The 24,250-nt window shown below is 44.9% G+C and overlaps 2 protein-coding genes across 3 annotated transcripts in view; both read right to left on the reverse strand.

Moving 5' to 3' along the window:
- Positions 1-972, reverse strand: part of KDM1A (lysine demethylase 1A) — a 38,752-nt gene extending 37,780 nt beyond the window's left edge. The window contains exon 1 of one of the 2 annotated variants that reach the window (XM_060257595.1): positions 630-972. In XM_060257595.1, the coding sequence (XP_060113578.1) occupies positions 630-956 (327 nt within the window). In that variant the 5' untranslated portion in view covers positions 957-972. The remainder of the gene's footprint in view (positions 1-629) is intronic. The other variant, XM_060257594.1, reaches the window with a different exon arrangement.
- A 2,427-nt stretch (positions 973-3,399) lies between these two features.
- Positions 3,400-24,250, reverse strand: part of ZMPSTE24 (zinc metallopeptidase STE24) — a 30,866-nt gene continuing 10,015 nt past the window's right edge. Inside the window, exons 2-10 of the mRNA XM_060258144.1 lie at positions 22,326-22,472; positions 20,395-20,481; positions 16,361-16,477; positions 15,826-15,978; positions 11,536-11,677; positions 9,768-9,958; positions 8,757-8,861; positions 6,726-6,869; positions 3,400-4,260 (exon numbers count right to left, since the gene is read on the reverse strand). Of these exons, the coding sequence (XP_060114127.1) occupies positions 4,036-4,260; positions 6,726-6,869; positions 8,757-8,861; positions 9,768-9,958; positions 11,536-11,677; positions 15,826-15,978; positions 16,361-16,477; positions 20,395-20,481; positions 22,326-22,472 (1,311 nt within the window). The 3' untranslated portion in view covers positions 3,400-4,035. The remainder of the gene's footprint in view (positions 4,261-6,725; positions 6,870-8,756; positions 8,862-9,767; positions 9,959-11,535; positions 11,678-15,825; positions 15,979-16,360; positions 16,478-20,394; positions 20,482-22,325; positions 22,473-24,250) is intronic.

Below are 24,250 nucleotides of genomic sequence, written 5' to 3' on the forward strand. Positions count from 1 at the left end.
GGTAAAATAGCTGGATGGGAAAAACTGAGAAAGAAATGCCCTCATTTTGGCCCAGACTAATAACAATAGAACGATTAAAAGACATTCTCACATTTTGACATGTTACTGTTTTATTGTTTTCTCACGCTCATGTTACCCAGATCAAAGGTTTGCTCAATTTGTTAATTTTACTATTCTGGATCTTAAATCTGTACCATTTTGGATCTTAATTGGATCTTAAATCTGTACCATTTTGCATTCTAAACCACTGCCTACCAGCTATATGTAGCTCTGCTCACTGTACCTTATTCCTCGTCTGATGAAGTGTGCCTGGAGCACATGAAAGCTTACATTCTGAATAAAACTTCGTTGGTCTTAAAAGATGAACTTGACACCTACTTTACTGTAGCACTGTTGTTGTCGTCGATGCTACGAGGCCTCTGAAAGGGCACAGCTTGGGACCACGTCTTAATCCCTCCGTATCCCCTTCTCTCTTTCCTCTTTTTGGGACCCACCCCACGGCCGCCGCCACCCTCCACAGCCTGAAATGACGCTCCTCGCCCTCCTTCCCTTCATTACCCCTGGAGGGTGCCAGAGGGTCGCCTCCACACAGCCAAGGTCTGGGCCACAGGAGAAGCATCATCGCCCACCTTGGCCCTTTTGCGGCGGCTGGTCCGACGGCCTTCGGGGGTCTCGGCGATGCCGGTGGTCTCGGAGCCCACGGCAGGCCCGCTGGGGGGCGGGTCGGAGAGACCCCCCGGAGGCGAGGCGCGCGCCGCCTCCTTCTTGCGGGGCGTCCGTTCCGAGGCCGCTGCCGCCGCGCCGCCCTCCGCGGTGCCCAAGGCGCCGGAGAGGGGCGGCGGAGGGGGGGGAGGGGGTGGGGGCTGCGGGACCGGGACCTCGGCAGCGCCGTCCCCGCCCCCGCCGCCAACGACGACCGGGGCCTCCATCGCGGCCTTCTTCCCCGCGGCCAGCATCACCTCAGAGCAGCGGCGGCGCCTCAGAAAAAAAATCAGTCCAACGGACAAAGGCGGCCCCGCGCGAGAGGCCACCGACCGCTCCACAAGCTCCGCCCCCTCCTCAGAGGCCGCGCTTCTGCGCACGCTCCGCCTCCTTCTCGGCCTCCGTAGCGCATCGTCGCTCTGTGAGGAACGCCCGGGAGAAGGAAGCGCGTTATCCTTTCTAGGACGCCATAGAGGGATTGGCGGGGGCGAGTAAAGGCAGGAAGAGGCACGTGCTCTTCGTCAGCGGGAGAGACACACCTTTGATAGCGCGGAGCTCACTCACAGTTAATATACACACACACTTTTCTGTTTTCCAACCTGTCCATCATCAAAGCAAACCCAGCTACAGAGTCCACTGTTCCAGATGACTTGGTTTTTTTGGCTGTTTCGGTATGAGCTTCCAGGAGTTACTGCTTACTTCCTCATATATGTATAGAAATCAAAAAAGAGAATTCTGAGGCAGCCTTTATTTGGGAGTAAGTCCTAAGGGATTAGGTAGACGGTTAATTAAGCTGGAGTCTTTAAGTGTAACTGACTTCTCCATCTGCCTTAAAGAGTTAATGTTAAACGGAGGAAAGGAAAGGTCCCCTGTGCAAGCACCAGTCGTTTCCAACTCTGGGGTGACATTGCTTTCACAACGTTTTCACGGCAGACTTTATGGCTAGGCACAAATTCATTTTCTTGTTTTGGTAAGCTTTCACTCACAACCTCAGATGCCCCTGAAAGCTTATGCAGGGATATGGACTTATTAGTCTCCATCCAGAGTGTCCCTGGCTATCTGTTTTATTAAGCTAAAACTAGCAATTTCACTGGGGAATCTAAAAGCATGCATGAGCAAAAATCACTCCCCCTGAAACCTACAGGGCTGTAAAAGGGCCTCTCGCAATACAGCTCATAAGCCTGCTCTCATGCCAAGGTACGCAAGAGGTTTGCAAACACAATCCTATGTAATGTTGACTCACATGTATGTTCCATTGGGACTTACACCCAGGGAAGCATGCATGATGTTGCATAGGATTGGGTTTTATGTTACTGGGAGATCAGTTGAAGTAAATGTAATTTACTTCCAAGCAAGTATATTCAAGAGCAGGATGTACACTTCCTAGGTCTCACAGCTTTGGGTCCGGGAATGAGAAAAAGCAGGAACTAGCTAAGCCAGGGGTGGCCAAGGGTAGCTCTCCAGATGTTTTTTGCCCACAACTCCCATCAGCCCCAGCCAGCATGGCCAGTGGCTGGGGCTGATGGGAGTTGTAGGCAAAAAAAACATCTGGAGAGCTACCACTGGCCATCCCTGAGCTAAGCCATAATTCTGAAATCAACAGCTCCAGTTGCTATTCTGCACAATATGCAACCAAGTAACCTGTGCAACCAAACGTTACATCTTTCTTTAAGACTATCAGTTTCTAAGGTGGCTACTTTTTTTCCTAGCAGGACTTCTGGGGAAGGAGGAGGAGATTGGATATATACACCACCCTTCACTCAAGAGTAGCTTACAATCTCCTTCCCTTCCTCTCCCCACAACAGACACCCTGTGAGTTAGGTGGGGACGAGAGAGCTCTGAGAGAACTGACTGACCCAAGGTCACCTAGCAGCTGCATAAGAAGGAGTACGGAATCAAACCCAGTTCTCCAGATTATAGTCCACCACTCTTAACCCCTACACCAAACTGTTTCTCCAGTTTTACTTATGTAGCAAGTAGAAATTCCAACAGGTGAGGATAACCCCAAGCAAGGAAAGAGCTTTTTGTTGTTGTTCAGTCGCACAGTCAAGTCCAACTCTTTGCGACCCCATGGACAAAGTCACGCTAGGCCCTCCTTTCTTCCACCATCCTCCAAAGTCTGCTCAAATTTGTGTCTGTTACATCAGTAACGCTGTCCAGTCATCTCATCTTTTGCCATCCCCTTCTTCTTTTGCCTTCTGTCTTTCCCAGCATCAGGATCTTCTCCAGTGAGTGCTCCCTTCTCATTTGGTGGCCAAAGTATTTGAGCTTCAGCTTCAGCATCTGACCTTCCAGGGAACAGTCAGGGTTGATTTCCTTTAGGACTGACTGATTTGATCTTCTTGCAGTCCAAGGGACTCTCAAGATTCTTCTTCAGCACCACATCTCAAAAGCATCTATCCTTCTGCGCTCAGCCTTCCTATAGTATCCTAGCAGGCAGAAATTCAGCATCAGAAAATGAAGAAAGAGAATGTAGAGCAGCTGCTTTTATAAGCCAACTGGCTGCTCAGCATCATATTTAGGTCTAGAAGACTCAGTTGGGGGAGACGGGCTGTCATTGATTGACATTCACTTCAGTGAGTAACTATCATCCCAAGCCCCACCTTGCCCAAACAAAATCAGAGGGGAATACAGACATGAAATCCCTACAAAGTTCCAACTCCCAGCCCCATACTCAACAGTACATTCAAACACTTATTACTAGGTTGCTGGAATTTATTTTCCAGTCCCCACTGCGGGGCAAAGATGACTTTATTATCTGAAAAAAGTAGCCTTTTCATTTTCATTGTGGGTTTGAGCTTGAACCTAGGGAGAAAGCCCCATGCTCTCAAATCCTGACATCTGGTTTAAAATGCTGGGATCCTGGTAAAAAGTAGAGTTTCCAGGTCCTGACCCCCACGTGGATGAGGTAGGAAAGCTCGAAGTTTGCTGTACAGAACAACCAGACAAAAATGCTTAAGGTACAAAGAGTCACATTCAAAGCTTCCACAAATTCAAGCAACGCTTCAGGTTGTAACAAATTACCTTCCCCCTCAAGAGCTGTTCCGTGATGAACAGAACTTTTATAACATTACATTCATCCCCCCCCCCAACTCAGTCCCCCACAAGGTTATTTCGTTTTAAAATTAATTTCAGTTAATTGAATACACGTTTTTAAGAAGCTTGTTTCAAATCAGGTGAAGAGCACAACGTCGCTGATGCAGAATGGTGTGTTCGGAATGGATGTTAAACTATATATATATAAATATATATATATATAGTTTAAAAAAAGAAAACCAGGAAGTCAATTTTGAGATACAAGCTCCTCCTTTAAGCCATCTGGCTTCATTTCAATCAGTCTTGCTTGGACTCCTTGAGTGCTTGAAGTCTTTCTAACAGCGGAGGGTGAGAATAATGCCACATAGAAAAGAGCCAGTCTGAAACGGGAAATCCCAAGTTATCTTTGTTCAATTTGATCAGTGCCGAGTACAAGTCTTGAGCCTTCCCGAGTTTCTTGGCAAAAGCATCCGCTTGAAATTCAAATCGTCTGCTTAACACAGTTAAACAAAAGGAGAGAACCTGTAGGAAAAAGAGAAGGGGACTCATGTGAAATCTCAGAATGCACTTCGAAGCCCCACAAAACTATTTCCCCGGTTGATGAGTCTTTTTTTTTTAATCCCTGTAGGAATTCCACAGCACCCAGTACCAAAGCAGAACAGAACTTTATTAGACCATAAGCCAGGCTGGTTTGGGCCCTGATAGACCATAACCAGCAAGGGCCAGCAATCACCAACATAAGTGAAAAGTGAAACCAAAAGGCTTTTACCTTAAGGGATTGTGTTAAATAACTAATACCACACAAAAAGAGAATGTCAACAAATTCACAATGTCCCACAGTATAACAATTCTGCCCATGAAGCTCATGAATGAGTCCATGTTTCTTCTCCATTTTACCCTATAACCCCAAATATGAGTTGAACTCAATACTCCCTCTAAGCTATCAAGTCTTGTGAGCAGAAATTCTGCTTCATGAAGCTACTGGCATTAATGTTGTGAGCTACTGCATAAATTAGTTTTCTCTGGGGCCATTTTTCCTGAGCAAAGACAAAAATGTGTGAGCTGAAGGCTAAAAAACTGTGAGCTAGCTCACACTAACTCAGCTTGGAACATTTGGACTAGGCTGAACTTTACAGACAAGTGGACCATAACATTTAATCCTTAGGAGCACAAGTCACAGAATTGAGAGCTGGCATGGCCTAGAGGATAGAGTATAGGACAGAGACCTTAGGAAACCTAGGTTCAAATCCCAACTCTATTGTGGAAGCTTACTGGGTGATCTTGGGTGGACTGCATTTGCTCAGCCAATTTATGCCACAGGGATAATGGTTCTGAGAAAAAGGAGGAGAGGCAGAACCATGTACTAAGGTGCTTTGGGTCCCTACTGGAGAGAAAAGCAGGAAAGAAACAAACAAATGCAAAATGCAATGCATGATGTAAGTGAAAGAATAAGCTGTAGGTGTTTAAGCTCAGAGCATAACTCACTAGCTTTGTATGATGTGTCTGCTGGTTGGAAGATGTGATTCTGTGAATAGCTAAAAATTGTATTTCCTTATGAGGTCGTAACCTTATAGGGTGATCTCAGTTAAGAGGGGGAAAAATGGAAGGGGCTGCAGGCTCCAGAGGTGAAAGTTAACTGGCTAACACTGACAAGTAGAGAGCAATTAACTGGAGTTTTTTGAGGGGAGGGGTGTCAGTTAATAGCAAGCTTCTGGAGAAGGAAGGAAAAAGAACATAAGAGAAAGAAATGGGATTTTTTTCCCCTTACCCATTTCAGAGTCTTTCTGTTATTTTATTATTATTTTATTATTTATTCTGTGCAGAATATAGTTTTGTATTTCATTAAATCAGCCTAATTTATTATTGCTCTAACCTGGAAAGCTTTGGTTAGCTTGATCTCATCAGATCTCGGAAGTTAAGTAGGGTCAGCTCTGGTTACTATTTGGACGGGAAACCACCAAGGAATACCCAGATTATTACACAAATGGCAAATCACTTTTGAATGTCTCTTGCCTTGAAAACCTTATGGTGTCTCCATAAATCAGCTGCAACTTGACAGCAAATATTTATGTGCGTGTGTGTATACAGCATAATATAGATGTACATATTATGCTAATATATATGTGTGTGTGTGTGTGTGTGTATAAAAAGGTAGTCCTCTGTGCAAGCACCAGTCATTTCCGACTCTGGGGTGACGTTGCTTTCACAATGTTTTCACGGCACACTTTTTACAGAGTGATTTGCCATTGCCTTTCCCAGTCATCTACACTTCTTCCCCAGCAAGCTGGGTACTCATTTTACCGACCTTGGAAGGATGAAAGTCAACCTCAAGCCAGCTATCTGAACCCAGCTTCCGCTAAGATCCAACTCAGGTCGTGAGCAGAGCTTAGGACTGCAGTGCTGCAGCTTTACCACTCTGCGCCATGGGGCTCTTGTATGTATGTGTGTGTGTGTGTGTGTGTGTGTGTGTGTGTGTGTGTATATATATATGCACCAGTTGTTTCCAACTCTGAGGTGATATCACATTACAACATTTTCACAGCAGACTTTTTACGGGGTAGTTTGTCATTGCCTTCCCCAGTCATCTACACTTTCCCCCTAGCAAGCTGGGTCCTCATTTTACCAACCTTCTAAGGATGGAAGGCTGAGTCAACCTTGAGCCAGCTACTTGAACCCAGCTTCCACCAGAATTGAACTCAGGTCGTGAGCAGAGAGCTTGGACTGCAGTACTGCAGCTTTACTGCTCTGCGCCACGGGGCTGCTACATATATAATAGCATAAGTGTAATGGCAAAAGAAAAGGAGTGGGTGAAGACTACTTAGACTCTCAAAGACTATTTAGCATTCTACTGGAATACAGTAGGAATATGTCTAAGTTATTTGAGTGTTTTCGGTTGAAGTCTCTGGTGTCAGCATGGTTTTGAGAGGGGTAACAAACCCATAAAGCATCACATGGAGGTTGATATGCAATTCTGAGCATAACATTACCTCGTTATAAGGTGAGAAGATAAACTGGAAGATGATCAAGAGGCCTATCAGGGTAGGCTGGGTATTGTAGAATCCAAATGCAGTGAAAAGCTCCTTTCGACCAATCAGAACAGCAAACAAGAAGAAACACAAGAAGGAATTCATCTGGGGGAGGGGGTTTGAGGAGAGAAGCACATCCGTTAGCCACCTTGCATACTGCTGCAGAAAGGCAGAGTTACAAATCCATTTATTTGTTAGATTCAATTTTTATACCATCCTTCCCTGTAAACAGGGCTCAGGGAGGTGCACAACAATAGATAAAAAACCATATTCGTCCTAATTTAAGGTTAAAACACTGAAATTACAATAAAATTACAGAACAAAGTTAAGAGTCCAGTAGCACCTTTAGGACCAATGAAGTTTTATTCAAGGTATAAGCTTTCAAGTGTACACACAAGTAAAACTTTGTTGGTCTTAAAGGTTCTACTGCACTCTAACTTTACTCTGTTGCTTTAGACCAACAGGGCTACCCACCTGGATCCAATAAAATTATAGTAATCAACTTAATTGGACAGCAGTCAAAACTTCTAGTTGTACCATCACCTTGTGGCAGGGGTGGCAAGGAGAAAGGGATAAGGGTTCCAGCCAGATGGACACAGTTGCTGTCCTCCACCAAACACCTGGTGGAACATCTCTGCCTTACAGCCCCTGCAGAACTGCATTAAGTCTGGCAGGGCACAGATGTTACTTGGCAGAGAGTTCCACTAGGTCGAGGACAGCCAGATATCTCTAGGGCCAGGTAAGTTTTTATCTGCAGATATACCAGGAGAGGTGGTCTCAGAGATACATGGGTTCCAGACTGTTAAGTGCCTTAAAAGTAAGCACAGAGAACTGAGAGAGGAAGGAAGAAGTTAACATAAAATCAGAGCATGCAAACCTTTGCATAAAGTTGTGATGAACATACAAACTGCTTTATACCAGGTGGGCCCACTGGTCCATCAAGCTCAGTATTGTCTGCTCTGGCCAGCAGCAGCCCTCCAGAGTCTCACTAGGCAAAATGTCTTTCCCAGCTCCTCTCTGTAGTCTTTTTAACTGGAGATGCTAGGGGTTAAACCTGGGATCTTCTGAATGCAAAACTCATAGCTCTATCCTGAGCCTTGGCTCCTTCAAAAGCAGGAGTATATGCTGTTGCCTTATAGCGAAATCAGCCCGTTGGTCCAAAAAGCTCTGAGTTGTCAACTGTGACTGGAGATATCAGAGGAGGAATCTACTTCATATACAGCATGTGCTTTTGGTTCACAGAAGGTCAAAGGCTCAGTCCCCAGCATTACCAATTAAAAAAGAACAGGTAAGAAAGGTATTGTAAAGAACCCTGAAGAGCCATTGTCAGTCAATACTGCTAGACCATACTAGCCATCACGCTGGCCTTGATGGACTGATGGTTAGATTCAGTATAAGGCAGCTTCATGTGTTCAAGCACACACTAAGCATCCCTGCACTCTCTTCCAGTACTTTTATGCTACAGGGATATCACTGTATTAGAAGAACTGGATCCACTTTCTCAATGGCAGCTGCATAGAAAGAAAAAGATCTTTGCTTGTAAAGAGAACAAGAAAGGAACACACAGAAAAAGCAAAAACTGGGATATAACATGCAGGGCTGGCCCCAGACTGTCTGGCACCCTAGGCAAGGCTAACCTCTAGTGCCTCCCTCCCCACACTGATAACATCGTCACATGAGGGGCACCCAATTTTGCCTCACCAGAAGGCCCTCACCCTAGGCAATCACCTAGTTTGCCAAGTGGCAGGGCCAGCCCTGATGAAACTGTCTTATACTGAATCAGACTGTTGGTCTATCAAGATCAGTATCATCTAGTCAGACTGGCAGCATCCCTCCAGAGTCTCAGGCAGAGGTCCTTCACATCATTCAATACTTTATCCTTTTAATCAGAGATGCTGAGAATTGAACCTGGGACTTTCTGCATACCAAGCAGACACTCTATCGCTGAGCCACAGCCCCTCTTCCCTGATATCCCTGGTACTTTCCACTCACCTGGCTGATGACAATGTTCTTGATGGTGTGGCCCAGCTTCCAGTGCCCCAGCTCATGGCCCAGCACAGCCAAGACTTCTTCATTTTTGCAACCTTGCTTCTTACTCTAGATCAAAAGAAAAGTTACACAATAAGCTGGCACTACAAGGGCAAGAATCATTTTTAAACAAAGGAAAGGTCTACAAAGAAAAAAACATAACACACCAGTTCAGATTAGTGAAATATCAATATAAACGTGAAATCCACAGAAAAATTAGAACATGGCTATGAGACCGCCATAACTAACATGCCGAATTTATATAAAGAACGTTGGCTGAACATTCATATTAAAAAACACAAGACAGCCTATTCTCAGTCAGTTCTGCCACATTTTTAACCTGCCCTTTTCCCAAGGAGAGTGGGGTGGTCCCCTCCTCCATTTCACCCTCACAATAGCCTTGTAAGGTAGGCTAAGCTGGAAGAGGGCAATGGGCCTAAGTTCACCCAGTGAGCTTCACGGCTGAGTGGGGATTTCAACTGCCTTACCCCAGTCCCAGTCCTCAAACCATTATGCAGCTTTGCTTGGATCCATGAACTGATGCGGGTGGCAGTTTCCTGCAATTCCCTCTTCTTCCTCTAGCCCTCAGGCTCCCTCTTGAAGCTGTTCCTGGCCCTTTCCCCCAACAACAACATTTTGCAGGGCAATGTGGGATGTGGAGGGAAGTGAGTGGAAGGGAATTCCTGCTTCTTAGAAAGAAATGCCTTCCAACCAAGCCAGCAACTCAGCTGATGGCAACAGCTATCCTTGATCCTTATGTAAGTCAGTAAACAGCTATTTAAAGAGCAGGTATCCAATGCTGCAGCCCTGAGTTGAATAGCCCAGGCTAACCTGCTCTTGTAAGATCTCGAAGCTAAGCCGGGTCAGCCATGGTCATCATTTGGATGAGAGACCCCCAAGGGCAAAACCAAAACACAGGGCATCACAAATTCCAGGAGGGCAGAACCCACTGCTGTCCCCCATGACAAATCTCACTTTCGCTTTAGCCTGCGTCTCTGCTTCTTCCCCTTTTCCTCCTCCAGCCACCTGGGACTCTGAACCAGCATCCTCAGGACGCTCTTTGTTAAGTGCAGAATAATCCTCCAGGAGCGTATCAAAAAGCACAATGCGCTTATTCTTAAAGAAGCCGTAGAAATATGCGTTGCTGTGGGAGGATCGTTTGGAACCTGCGGAAGGGAAGAGAGAACTAGATTTTACTACGCAAGCTGCCAAATATATTCCAAAATCCCAAGGACGTGCTTCCCTTTACTTAAGTAAGGAATCTACGTGATTATTCGCTTTAAGTATAACTTGTGATCTTCCATATACCGAAATGCCATCTCCCTCAAACACATGCAGTAAGTAACAATTAAACGTGTGTTTGTTGTTGAACAAAGTTTGAGTCCTCCAAGAGCATCAACATGCCCTGGACTTATTTCTTCCAATAGATCAGAACTATTCCTTGCATAAGAGGAAGGTAAGGCAAGCCCACTTAATTTATTTACAAAAATTGTTCCCCACCTTTCTGTCCTTTGAGGGCCACCAAGTGGCTAACAGTTAAAAACAGTCTTATAAACTGGCAAAGATGAGTAAAAAGATGTCGGATAGATGTTGGAAATGTAAAAATCATGAAGGTTCTTTTTTCATATGTGGTGGACTTGTGAAAAAGCGAAAAAGTTTTGGCAGATGATACAACAAGAAATTTCTAAAATTTTGGGATACGACTTTAAGAAAGTTGCAGAGACTTTTCTGCTGGGATTACAAATGGAAAAATTTCCAAAAGAAGATAGAAATCTAATTTGGTACTTGCTCTCAGCTGCTAGGACATTGTATGCGCAGTTGTGGAAGCAAGAAAAAATACCAGAGAAATGGGATTGGATTGTGAAAGTTTTATCGTGGAGTGAGATGGACAAATTAACAAGAACTTTAAGAGATTATGATTTGGATGTGTTTAAAAAGGAGTGGAAGAAATTTAGAGGATATATAGAGAAAGAGTGGAACGTAAAAAGACATTGGACAATTTTTTAACATGAATATAAGAAAAGAAAGATATTGAACTTTGATTGGTTAAGGGTACCTTTATAACTGAACTTAAGTATATAACCTCGGCGGGAGTCTAGTAACGGAGGGAGGGGGGATTGGAAAATATCATATGGGTTAGAGATAGTAATGTATAATTAGATATTGTTACCATATGTTATTAATAAAATTGTTTAAATCAAAAACAGTCTTATAAAAACATAGCATGCAAAAATTAAAACTGAAACACGTATTTAAAACCGCAGACAAACAATAATTTGGAGCGCAGGGCAGGAAGGAAGGAAGGAATCAAGGGAAAACCAGACTTTTTTTTTTAAGTCTTCAGCTGCCAAGAGAACTGGACAGGCAATAGCCACATCCTCCTGCAGGCAGCAGCTCTGTCCTGCACCCCACGATTCTTGGCCAAGTCTTATGAAACTACAAGGCCTGAAGAATGCAATAGAGACAGCTTTCTAAAAAACCTGTTCTACCTGTACTCTTCAAAGTCTCACATGTAAAAAGTTTCCATGGTCAACCTCTAAAGGCTGCATCTGCAACAGCATTATTTCATCTGACTCATGACGCCCGCTTCCCTTCCCATTTGTCATTGTTACATTATAGATTTTATTGAGACACACAAAATAGCTGGGGAGGGCAGATGGACCCTCAAAATAAATAAAATCCAGCTTTACCTGGCTCAGAGTTTGAGACCAGGCAAGCCTCACCTGTCCGCTTCACTTCTCACCTTCTACAACGTAAACTTTAGTCAAAGGGAAGTTGATATTCTTCGCCATCGCCTCGATTTGTTGCTTGAGCTCTCCTTCGGGGAGGGGAATGAATTTATCGAACAAAGGAGCAATGTAGTCTGCATAGATGGTGACAAGAACCTACAAGAGAAGCAGAATTGTTAAGAGGGTTGTCTTTCTTCAGTTTATCAGCATTCAGTGCTATGAACATGCAGGTAACGTTGGGCGGGATCCACAGAATCACAGAGTTGGAAGGGGCCACATAGCCCACCTAGTCCAGAAGTTCCCAACATGGTGCCTGTGGGCGCTGCAGCACCCGCCAAGTGCTTTCAGAAAGTGGGCGGGGCTGGCTTTTGCCCAGCAGGTTTTCTGATTGACTATGCAGACTGAAAGGCTTCCTTGATAAAATGAGATTCTATTTGGATTGCTGAAGAGTTTCTATTATACTTACATGCAACCTTGATCCCTGACATTGTGTAGTTGGCTTTGCTACAGGTTCAAAAAGGCTGCGGTCCCTTGATCTAGTCCAATCTCCTGCTCGATGCAGGATCAACCTAAAGCATCCCTGACAACTGTTTAACCAGCTGCTGCTGGAAGTCCACTGGAGGCTATCCAAAGGCTACCCTCCACAGGTTCCTCCCTTAATAAGATATGTGACGGAACCGGCCCGATTCTGCCTTCAGACTCGGTCCCATCAACTCCCTTTTGAGTTGCCAACCCCTGGAGGGAGCTTATCTTCTTCCCATCAGTAGGGCACGCTGCCACCACCTGTTCAATTTAGGGGTTCCTGACCGAGAGGAACAGGATTCCCAATCCCCCTTGCCAGTTCTGAGGCCTGGCCTCAAGGTCCTCTGCCAACCCAACACCTGGTTATGACGGAGACCAAAGTCCTTCTTTGGGAGATCCCTGGAGGATTGGCACCCTTGCCAACTGTGTGCCTTCCCCCCCCCCTTCCCTGGACTCCCCTCTTTCAGTAGCGTGGTCTAAGGCGGTTGGGGAACCTAAGTGGAACAGAGGGACTACCTTTTAAACAAATAAAACATTTATTTAAAACAAACAACTATTTACTGGCATTTTTAAATACAGGGTGAACAGAAGTAATAAATGGAAGTAGGGATAAATGCTCCTTCTCTCTCTAATATACAACTGACCCCGACCATACCATCCATAACCGACTCACCAGCCTCCAAGACCCAAATCAAACTGCCTTTCCCTCCCAAAATCTGTAATATGAAAACCCGTTCCTGCCCAGGAACTGGTTCTCCCTCCTGCAGCCTTCTGGGAGACCAGCCTCAAAGACTTCCTGTCTCTCTAGGAGGCCTCCTCAGAAGTACTGCTTCCAGACAGGAGGGGAGGAGGAAGGAGGAATAGACTAGGCCAAAGCCTTGCCTAGAGTTTAAGACTCCTTTAGCCCTCCCAGACAAGCACAGGCCTAAAATGCTGTTTCTCCACAAGATAAATTTAGCTTGGTGTAGGGGCTAAACTGTCGAACTAGGATCTGAAAGACCCACATTCAAATCCCCACTCAGCCACAAATCCTGCTGAGTACCTTTAAGCCAGTCACTCCCACTCTCTCAGCCTAACCTACCTCACAGGATTATGCGGGGGGGAAAAAGAAGAAAGGAGAACAATGTACACCACACTGAGCTCCTCAGAGGAAGGGTAGGAAAAATGGTTCTGAATATATGAATAGAAATAACTTTGGATCGAATGCATTCCTTTCCTAATAACTAAATCCAGGTCACATTCCACTCAGAGCTCCCTTCAGCTTTGAGGCTGTAAAGGGGGAATGAGGACTCACTGATGATCTTTTTTTGAATGGGACAAAACACACACTCTGTCTTTCAAAAGACACTAAACACTCCTCTGTATCAAATTCCCTTTTTCCATATCCTTTGAAGACAACAGAGAACGTGGCTAGGTTGTGGATGGTCTGGATTTGAATCTAATCCTTTCAGTTTTGGGTCCTCTGTCCCAGCCTGTCAAAATGCTTAAACAACCCCCAATCCAAAATCTCAGAGAGAAAAATGAATGGGCCATTTTGTGTATCCCATAGAATTAGTATTATAGATTTCTGACATTAAAGTTTTAAAACACAGAATCCTAGAAGCCCTGGCAATTATTGTCTATAATTTATTTAGTTGCTTCTTATATACTGGCAATTATTGTCTATTATTTATTTAGTTACTTCTTATATACCCTGTTTTTCTCCCCAGTGCAGAACCAAAATGACATATACCATTCTCCTCTCCTCCATTTTATCCTCATTTCTTGTAAGACACATTGGGCTGTGAGTGTGCGACTGATCCAAGGTCAATCAGCAAGCTTCCATGGCAGAGAGAGGATTTGAATCCGGGTCTCCAAGATACCAGTCTGACACTCTAACCATTAAACCATGCTGGCTCTCCAATCCAAGCAAAGAGCAGGTTGAGAAACAAAGAAAGCGAAGGCCCAGCCAATGCAAACATTTTCAATTCTTCAATAGGAGAAAGATTTAAACCCTTTAAACCAGGGGTTCCCAAACCCCAGGGCGCGGACAGGTCCCGGTCTGGGGTCTGTTTGCAACCGGGTCGCCACTCCCTGTCCTCGCAGCGCCACAACGAGCCGCTCCGTCACCCCACCCCCAGAACTACAAGGCTCGGCTCACTGCCATTGTCTGTCTCCTCTCTTCCTTTCCCCGGTGCCAGGCTCCGCCCCCCTTCTCCACCCACGCAATCAGAGAAAGCTCAGAGGTCCCATTCCACATTGTTTGAAGAGCAGGCTGGAGGAGAAGGTGTTTCACCCCTTCCTCACTTCCTTCAGCGTGCTCTTCAAATCAGCCTGGCCCTGCCGAAGTGGCCTGAGCCTCCTCGCAGTGTCCCTCTGATCCGGGGAGGGGGGGAGGGGCCAGCGATGGGGCTTGGTTCTATCAGCTGCAGCGGCAGAGCCCTTTCAGGAAGGGGTTGGTTTCTGCTGACACTGGCGGGCCTGGGCTGAGTGAGCTCCGGTTTCCCAACAATCAGGTAAAGGGGGGGGTCGCCTTTACACAACCCTAAGCAGCCCCTTTCCGGACATTGTAATTGACCTGGGGTGGGGAAGGGAGGAAGGAGGAGGCCGGGGGGGGGGGGGAACTAGGCACTACATGGGAGGAGGGGGGGAGGCAAATGCCTTGTTCTCCGCTTCGGCCTCCTCCTCCCTCCCTTCCCCACCCCAGGTCAATTACAATGTCTGGATGGGTACTGGAAGGCAACCCTATTTGCTTTATTTTCCACCTCCCTCTTTCTGTCAGTCAGTCTTTTCTCCTGTCTTTCTTTCTGCCTTCCTTCCTTCCTTCTGGCTGTCTTTCTTTCTTTCTGGCTGTCTTTCTTTCTTTCTGGCTGTCTTTCTTTCTTTCTGGCTGTCTTTCTTTCTTTCTGGCTGTCTCTCTCATTCTCTCTCTCTCTCACTCTTTCCCCCTCTCTCTCCCTCTCCTTCCTTCCTTCCTTCCTTCCTTCCTTCCTTCCTTCCTTCCTTCCTTCCTTCCTTCCTTCCTTCCATTTCATGTTTCCCAGGCTGAGAGCATTTTACATTTCTAGTTTTCTGCTGTGTAATCCTTGTGTTTTTTCTTTGTTCTATTTTTAAAATTGTATTGCAAAATCCCACTATTCTCCTACATTTCCTAAACAAAATATTGCAAGGGTTTTAAGCATGTTTGTACATCATTTCCTGTCTCCTGGCTCCACCCCCAAATTTTAGTAGGCCACAAAGGAGAAGTGTAAAAATAACCGGGCCACGGTGGGGGGGGGGGGAGTTTGGGCAACCCTGCTTTAAACCATGGGAAAATAAAGTGCTCAGCTCCGACACATGAGGCTGCCTTATACCGAGTCAGACCCTTGGTTCATTAAGGTGAGTATTGTCTGTTCAGACTGGCAACAGCTCTAACACAGAGTTCTTTCACATCGTCTACTACCTGATCCTTTAAAAGAGGAAAAGCTGGGGACTGAACTTGGGGTGTTCTGTATACCAATCAGATGCTCTCCTATTGAGCCATGGCCCCTTCCCCGAGCATAGGCTGGCTGGTGCCCAAAATGTTCTATTCCAGGCAATGCTCAACATCACTGTGCAGTAAAGCCACATAAATAGCTCACACTAAGTCAGCCCAGCCATATCCGTACAAGACAATCCAGAAAGGCCACAGTGATTTGGAATAGAAAGTTGTGCCAGCAACAGAGAAGCTGCACAAATGGCTGAAACAGGGTTCTTCCTATGTCAATGGAATGGCATATTCGACAATTCTGGGCATGGCAAAGAGCCGGCAGCAAAATACTCACCAGAGAAACCACTAATGTGAAAAGCCATGCATAGATGAAGAAATAGTCTCCCCCTATTTTAATAATGTAAAGCAAAAGTGCCGTTACGGGCAACAGGATGCATTGAGTCACAATGAACTTCTTGATAGCGTCTTTAAAAAAGAATCCCAGAGTCTGTGAAAGGACAAAAAGACAAAAGAAACAACTTTAGAAGGTGTTTTGAAGCTAGATGAAAGAACACAGTTTCAATAAAGCAAGTTTAAAACCTGTTTGGGCCTGTATTCAAGCAAGAGCTATTGGTCATCTGGACCAGTAAGTTAAAAGCATAGTAAAAAAACCCCAACAATTTCCCCTGGCAATACTACAAAAGGTAGAAGACTGCCCATCGTTCACTCTCTTTCAAAACAACTCTTTCAACAATAAAAATGTGGGAACACAACAGCTGTGCCAGATCAACACACAAAGAAACAGATTTTACTGTTTACAGGAACGAACGCAGCAGCCTGGAAGAAAACTGATAATTATTTTGCAGCCGTGCTTGTGCATCCTACCCTACCTGCTGATTGAAGCCGTGTTTCTCCTCTATGACGAAAGTGTTATAGAGGCTCCAGGGCAGGCCTGTGACAGCGCTGAAAAGCGTAGCAAGCAGCAAGAAGACCAAGGACTGGGTGATCTAAGCATAAGAAGGGAACAGGGAAAGAGAAATCATGAGCAGGAACTTGTTGCATTCTAATTTAGACACACACACAATGTTTCTGTACTTCCAGATGGACTCTAGCTTTTTCCACAGTGCCCAGCCAGCTGTGAAGGTTTGTTGTGCTCCTGATAGGCCAGCCTGCTGCCTTATGGTTCCCTTCTCCCCCAACAGAGTTCCCAGCTCTGGGTTGGGAAATATCTGGAGATTTAGGGGCTGGAGTCTGAGGAGGTCAAGGTTTCAGGAGGGAAGGGACTTCAGTTGGGTATAATGCTATGCAGCCAGTTTGGTGTAGTGGTGAAGAGCAGCGGACCATAATCTGGAGAACTGGGTTCGATTCCCCACTCCTCCACTTGAAGCCAGCTGGGTGACCTTGGGTCAATCGATTGCAGCTCTCTCAGCCCCCAAAGATAAACCTAGCAAAAATAAACCTAGCTTGCCATAAAAAGAGCTAGAGTTTCAGGCTGCCAGACAATCTTTGGATCTCCTGGCTATACTACACCCACTGCCATATGATAATTATTAATTATATGGGATATAACGTCATAGAGTCCTCCTTCCAAACCAGCCATTTTCTCCAGGTGAACTGATCTCTATCACCAGGAGATCTGCTTTAACCCCAGGCAATCTCCATCCCCACCTGGAGGTTGGCAACCCTATCCTCCCCACACACTACTGTTGGAACAGAATGCAATCCCACCCCAAACCAAAAGTGGAAGATGGATCCTGAGGCCCTTTGTGGGGCTACCCATTTTCTGGTATCTGGAGGAGGTAGTACAGTGATTCTCTCACACTCTGCTTTCTCCTTTGCCCCCAAGCAGGAGACTGGTCTGGTATCTTCAGTCAGCAGCAGTCCCTCTTCTACTAGTCTACAGGGCCTCTGAAAGTGGCCTGAGCACACTGACCCTCGAATGTCAGCCTTGCCTGAATTATGTCCAAGACAGACGTCCTGAGGAGGTGGGGGGCTCTCCTTCTTGGGAGGTCTTTAAACAGAGTCTAGATGGCCCTCTGACAGCAACGCTGCTGATTCTGTGAACTTAGATCACGAGAGGATGGGCAGGAAGGGCTGCATCAGTGCTGAGTTCTCATGGCCCTTTCTTACCCTCCCAGGGAAATGCTGACCACCACTACGATTTGGCTTATTCCATTTATAAACTGTCCTCCCCTGGAGGGCTCAGGGCAGAGTACAAGATATAGCAGCGTTATCTATAAATAAAACAGTTTAAACAAGTTCAATAAAACAATTTTTAAAATACAGTGCAACGAAATGTTTGTCTGAAGGTGTCTGATGTCAATTTGTACCCTCCCCATGGAGGGGTGGGGGGAGATTGAGGCCAGGCTTGATGGTGAACTGTTGCTATCCTCAACCATAGGCCTGGAGGAACATCTCCATCTTGCAAGCCCCGAGAAACTGTACCAGGTCCTGCAGGGCATGGATGTCACAAGGCAGAGAGTTCCACCAGGCTGGGGACCAGGGCTGAAAGTGACCTAGCCAGGGCCTTTTGATTTGTTTGGGTTTTTTTTTTTTAGCAAAAGCCCAGCAGGAACTCATTTGCATACTAGGCACACCTCCTGATATCACCATTGTTTCATGCACAGCTTTTCTGGTAGAAAAAGCCCAGCAGGAACTCATTTGCATATCAAGCCATGCCCCTGATGCCAAGTCAACCAGAACTGTGTCCCTGCTCAAAAAAACCGCCCTGGACCTAGCCCTGATTGAGGACAGCCAGATGTTTTGGGGCTCAGGAAGAAATTTTCTGCAGGCCAGTTTGGCCAGGAATCCTGGAGGGGTTTTTGTCATCTTCTGGGCATGGAGCAGGGGGTCGCTGGGGGTGGGGAAGTATTTGTGAATTTCCTGCATTGTGCAGGGGGTTGGAATAGATGACCCCGGAAGTAGCTTCCAACACTTTCATTCCATGTCTGTTTCTTCCCTCTATTCCACTCTAGGAGTTGGATCCTGACTACATTTTCTAATGGCAGGATGGAACTTTCCTGCCTCCCTCCTCCCACTTAAAAAGTGCTGCTCCTGGAGAATAAGGTACCCTGAGGAAAGACACAAGGAGGGTCCGCAGAAGGGAGAAATTTCAGAAACTGCCCATTTGTATCCAACCCTAGCTCTGGAACTGTACCTACACTTCCCAGGAAAACAAGTCCCACGAAAGGCAGAAGAATTTCCTTCCAACTCAACATACATTGGCTGCAAATTCACAAAGCAAATGCTCACATGCTTCTAATCTGGAAGTGTGATTTAAGTTCCCAGCAAACACGGAATGATTAAGGACTGTGGTATGTTGCTGTGTTAAGCAGGATCCTATTTAGATAAGGTCTGTTCTGCTTAATGTGTCATGTGAATACTTATGCTATGCTTCAGTTCTATCTAGCGGTTCAGATTTCTAAAATCCTAACACATTGTTTGTTGGATGTCCCATTTTTGTGACTGTACTAGCTCGCCAAGAGTAATCCGCCTTCAAACCCTATGAGGAATGCAGACTATAAATAACATGAATAAAAATCTAATAAAATTATAAAATAAAATGAAGACAGTGGTAACAGCAGGGAACATGAACTATAGGCTTTCATGGTTTTTTAAAAGTGGTGTTATCGTCTTAACCTGGGATTATTTTATTAATGTTCTGTGTGTTTTATTGACCTTTTTATTGGCATGTTTTTACTGAAGCTGCTTTCATTGTATGGTTTGTGTTCTTCTTAAATTGTTTGCACCATGATTTGCTCAGTTCTATTTTACCGCACATGCATTTTCTAAACAAACAAAGTCTATGCAGCTGGAACAAAGTGCATTAAAAAAAATGAGCCAGCTGGGTTTGAATCAGCTCCTGCTAGCGCACACAGCCCCACAATTGTGCAACATGCTGCAATATGATGCTATGGAAACCGAATGATGGGCTTGGGAAAAAACCCATGCAATTCCTCCGCATTTAGCCTAAGCACGGTTACACCCTCCTGAGCCCACTTTCAACAGGCTGAGAAAGCTATAACGCTGCTTAGGACCGCAGTAAAAGCTATAGCTTTGCTTTGGGATTTTAGGGTTGCCAACCTCCAGGTGGCACCTGGAGATCTCCTGCTATCGCAATTGATCTCCAGATGATCAAGATCAGTTTCCCTGGAGAAAACGGCCGCTTTTGGAGGGTGGACTGTACCTGCTAAAGTCCCTCCCCTCCCCAGACTCCACCTACAAAATTTCAAGGTAGTTCTCAATCCAGAGCTGGCAATCCTAATGATCAAGTAACAAAACAGTTTGTTTCAGAGGGTAGCCCTGCTGGTCTGCAGAAGAACAGGTAGGTTCAAGTCCAGTAGCACCTTAGAGACCAACTAGATTTTTTGGCTCTTGAGGCTTGAAGCTCCCTCCGGCAGATAATAATGAATGTATCTGATGAAGGGAGCTTTGACTCTCAAAAGCTTGTGTGTCCCCCCCCCCGCCCCCGCAGAAAAAAATCTTGTTGGTCCCTAAAAGAACTACTGGACTCGAAACAAAACAACATGGAATCCCACCCACCCGCAGTGATGTATAGCAGTGGGAGGATTATCTAGCATGAGGTAGTTAGCAGGGGTAGCCAAACTTGCTTAAAGTAAGAGCCACAAAGAATAAACATCAGATGTTTGAAAGCCACAAGGGAAGGATGGAAGCATATAGATGGGGGGAGGAAGAGAGTGGTGGGAAAAAAGCAACTTTAAATGCATTCTCCAAGTCACTGGCTGGCTTGGCTTGGAGAAGGGATTTAAAGAGACAAATGCCTTCTCCAAGCCAGCCAACGGAGTAGCAGGGGCTGCAAGAGCCACACAATATGTGTGAAAGAGCCATGTGTAGCTCCCGAGCCACAGTTTGGCCACGCCTAGGTTGTTAGTATACAGATGCTTAATAAAACCTAAGGACCTACCTCATATTCTGGCCCAAAGCCAGTGTACTGAGAGATCTCTCCAGATACAGACCAAAGGAAAGGAATTCCTCCGCACAGTAGAATTACCTGCAAAGCAAACACACAGAGTCATGGAACATGTGTGCACAAAGCTGAAGCGCCTCGAAAAGAAGAAAGTTACCGAGCCTTCGCCATTTCCATCTTTATACAGAAGACGACTTTGCAGAAGAAGGCAACAGCAAACCACCTCTGCTTCTCACTTGCCTTGAAAGCCCCTTGCTGAGGTCATAAGAACATAAGAGAAGCCACGTTGGATCAGGCCAATGGCTCACACAGTGGCCAAAAACCCAGGTGCCATCAGGAGGTCCATCAGTGGGGGCAGGTCACCATAAGTCAGCTGTGATCTGAAGGCACTTTACACATACATTCTGCCCTACAGGGGTTCTACATGACTAAGACCCATTCCAAGGCCTATCCACAATCTGTGCAAACAGGGATACCAAGACAGGGTCATTCAACCAGCCAGAAGATGCGCAGCTATTGTTAACAGGAAATACCTGTTCAGTAATGGGGAACTACGTAGATCTAGGCACAACAGTATTACATGTGCTTTTTGGTATTCACCCAAGTCCCATTCAATCAAAAAAATTATAGAAAAATACTGGCATCTAATGCAGGATATCCCGGGCTGTCAGTCACCTCCTTCCCCTGGTGTGGGTCTCAGGAGAACACAAAATATATGGGATATTTTCGTAAGATCTGATTATTGTAGGGCACAGTTGAAGTCTGTGGGACCGAAAGGACACTACAGATGTGGTGCATGTGTTGTATGTTCTTTGTCTTTACAGATCAAAGTGTTCATACATCTAAGTACCAAGTCCAGGTTTCAGTCAAGGGTGTACACCACCTGCTGCTCCAAAAGAACGATGTGTGTGATAATCTGCCCACGTGGGTCCTTGTAAATGCATGGTTACAATCAGACCTGTAAAATCCAGAATTTTGGAACACCGTTCTCAAGTTAAGAACAGAGTTGCAGATGCACCTCTTAAATATACAAATCATGGTTATAATTCAGTAGATGTAAGTAAAATCTTCCTGCAACAAGAGGCAATGTAGATTTTTAAATTGAATTCCATGCCACCACATGGACTGACTCATGACTGGGATTCTTCTTGCTTTTTAGAATGTAATGCTTTGATTTGACACATTGGCAGTTTAGTTTGGCTGTTTGTCTCTTTAAGGAGACACTGTAATTGTACATTGAATACATCTGGAAGACTGTATGTTAATTATCCCCTTCAATTTAGTGCTGGTAAACTATCTTTCAACAACCTAGTAACTTTGTAATAATTGTATAAGGGTACAGGATTGCTGAGCATCCTACTACTGAGAATAAGTTTCGACTGAAGGAAAAGGTATGTATGAATGAGTTTGTATTGTCTTAATTATGAATGGATGCTTAAGGTGTAAAAATATTTTTAGAGAATTTGGTGTGATTACCAGAAGATGGTTCCAACTTGGACAAAGTTTCAACAAAAAAAGGTTCTGTGAATGCTGGCTGGACTGTTGCTGGAACTGGATTTCTGTATCAGAGAATACCCATCAAGATTGCTACTGGGCTGAAGAAGCAAGCTTCTGCGATGGAACAGTTACTGGGTTCTCTGTTTTGATTGCAAAATTTATGAACTTTCCACATGTTGTGACTGCATTTATTACCAGTTGACATTTCCCCTGTGTGAACACTTTGCTGTGATTTATTTAATTATATGAAGGAATTTTGTGAATGCAATTTTGTATAATAAATGGAAATTTTGGGGTTGAGACTATGAAGGAAGGCAAGATTTCCTGCATCTCCTGTTGCTTAGGTCAAAATCTCTTTTTCACTACATAGAAAAGCTATCTTATACTAAATAAGGAGCACACACCAAAGAAAGGGTGGAAGAAATACTCACAGTGCCCTCTACCTCTGAGTAGAGACCAGACCAAAAGCTGAAAGCACTTTTATCCAGCTGATAAAGGCGAGATTTTTCAAATGTTTCCACATCCATTATCTGTCCCAGCTCCAACGGGACATGGGTCGTTGTCTTGTACACAGTCCTCTGAAATATTTTAAACATGATTATCCTGTTTTTATTTATACATGACAACTATTTTACCAAATTATGAGAAACTGTGAAGATAATTAGGAGTAGCTTCCATGCAGCAATAATTAGAAAATACAGGCATTTCCTGGAAGCTGAAAATGAGTCTGGCTTGTGCCGGCTCCTAGAGACAAAGAACATTTGTCAACGCCTGTTGTGTGGCTTGTCAGAGTGTCAAATTTGTTGCTGGCAGTTACAACAAATCTCTATGAGGTCAGTCTGCTTTAAACGGCAATCGGGGAAGTCACATCACTAAATCTTCGAAACCATCTGTGGCTTGGCTTGAACTCTGCCATTATTAGAGGTATGATCACCTCTAATAGTAAGATATGATCACCATCTTCAAGTACTTGAAGGACTGTCATATAGAGGATGGCGTGGAATTGTTTTCTGTGGCCCCAGAAGGTAGGACCAGAACCAATGAATTGAATTAAATCAAAAGAGTTTCCGGCTCAACATTAGGAAGGACTTCCTGACCGTTAGAGCGATTCCTCAGTGGAAGAGGCTTTCTCGGGAGATGGTGGGCTCTCCTTCCTTGGAGGTTTTTAAACAGAGGCTAGATGGCCATCTGACAGCAATGAAGATCCTGTGAATTTAGGGGGAAGTGTTTGTGAGTTTCCTGCATTGTGCAGGGGGTTGGACTAGATGATCCTAAAGGTTCCTTTCAACTCTATGATTCTAGGTAGACTTCACACCCTGAACTTTGAGGGAGTAAAGCCAAATTGTCTCACTGACAGGCTACTTAGGGAGGTTCATTCTAAACCATAGCTTCTTAATTATTTGTGCTGCAGTCCGAAGGACACTTCCTCGGGAGTAAACCCCACTGCACAGAACTGAATAGGATTCTGGGTAGACCTGCTCAGGATTGTTTTCTTGGATACCCTATCAGCAAGCAAGGAAATCAGGTTCAATAATCACATATACAATTATATGCACCACAGACACAATAAATCAATGCCCAAACATCTTTGAATACTTCAGTTTACATACGTAAATTACAAGAAACCATGCTGGTTTATAACCTCCAAGATTGCTGTTTAGGTCCTGAACCAGACTAAGAATCCTGTCATCAGGGTTCTTCTCTCTAAAAAAAAACTGGGGTGCAGACAGAGAAGGATGGCACACAGGCAACGAGACAATACTACGGGAATGAGAATAACAAGCTCAAGGATAAGGGGAAAAAGTAAAGACAAGGGAACTAGAGGACCAAATATTATCCTGTGTTGGATCTACTATATGGCAAGGGACAAGCCAGGTTGTCAACAGCCTGGAGGGGGGGAAAAAGTCTCACCCCTTTAACAGAGACTTAATATATGGAAATTGGCTTTTGAAGGCACAGAAGTAATGTCTCATTAAGCCTCTTTCAAAGGGTCAGGGCATTTTTTTTCCTCCGGGAAGTGTTACAGTGGTTAACATAATAAAAATTTGAATGGATTCAAGATGAAAGTGATTGGGGGGAGAAAAGTAGATACTGGAGAAGGAAACCAGAACCCTGTTCTGTATGTAAAAGTTTCTGTTCTGTCATTACATTTTTATCTACAGGCTTTAAAAAAAAATGCATTCATGCCTTGACCAAACCATCAAGGATATCCAGGACAGGTAATACAAATTACTTATTTTCTTCATTTATGCCCTGCCTTTTCTCCCCAGTGGGGACTCAAAAGTGGCTTATACCATTCTCCTCTCCTCCATTCTATCTTCACAACAATCCTATGAGGTCATCTAAGCTGACAGTG

This window comes from Heteronotia binoei, chromosome 17 (assembly GCF_032191835.1).
Source record: "Heteronotia binoei isolate CCM8104 ecotype False Entrance Well chromosome 17, APGP_CSIRO_Hbin_v1, whole genome shotgun sequence".
Taxonomy (NCBI): domain Eukaryota; kingdom Metazoa; phylum Chordata; class Lepidosauria; order Squamata; family Gekkonidae; genus Heteronotia; species Heteronotia binoei.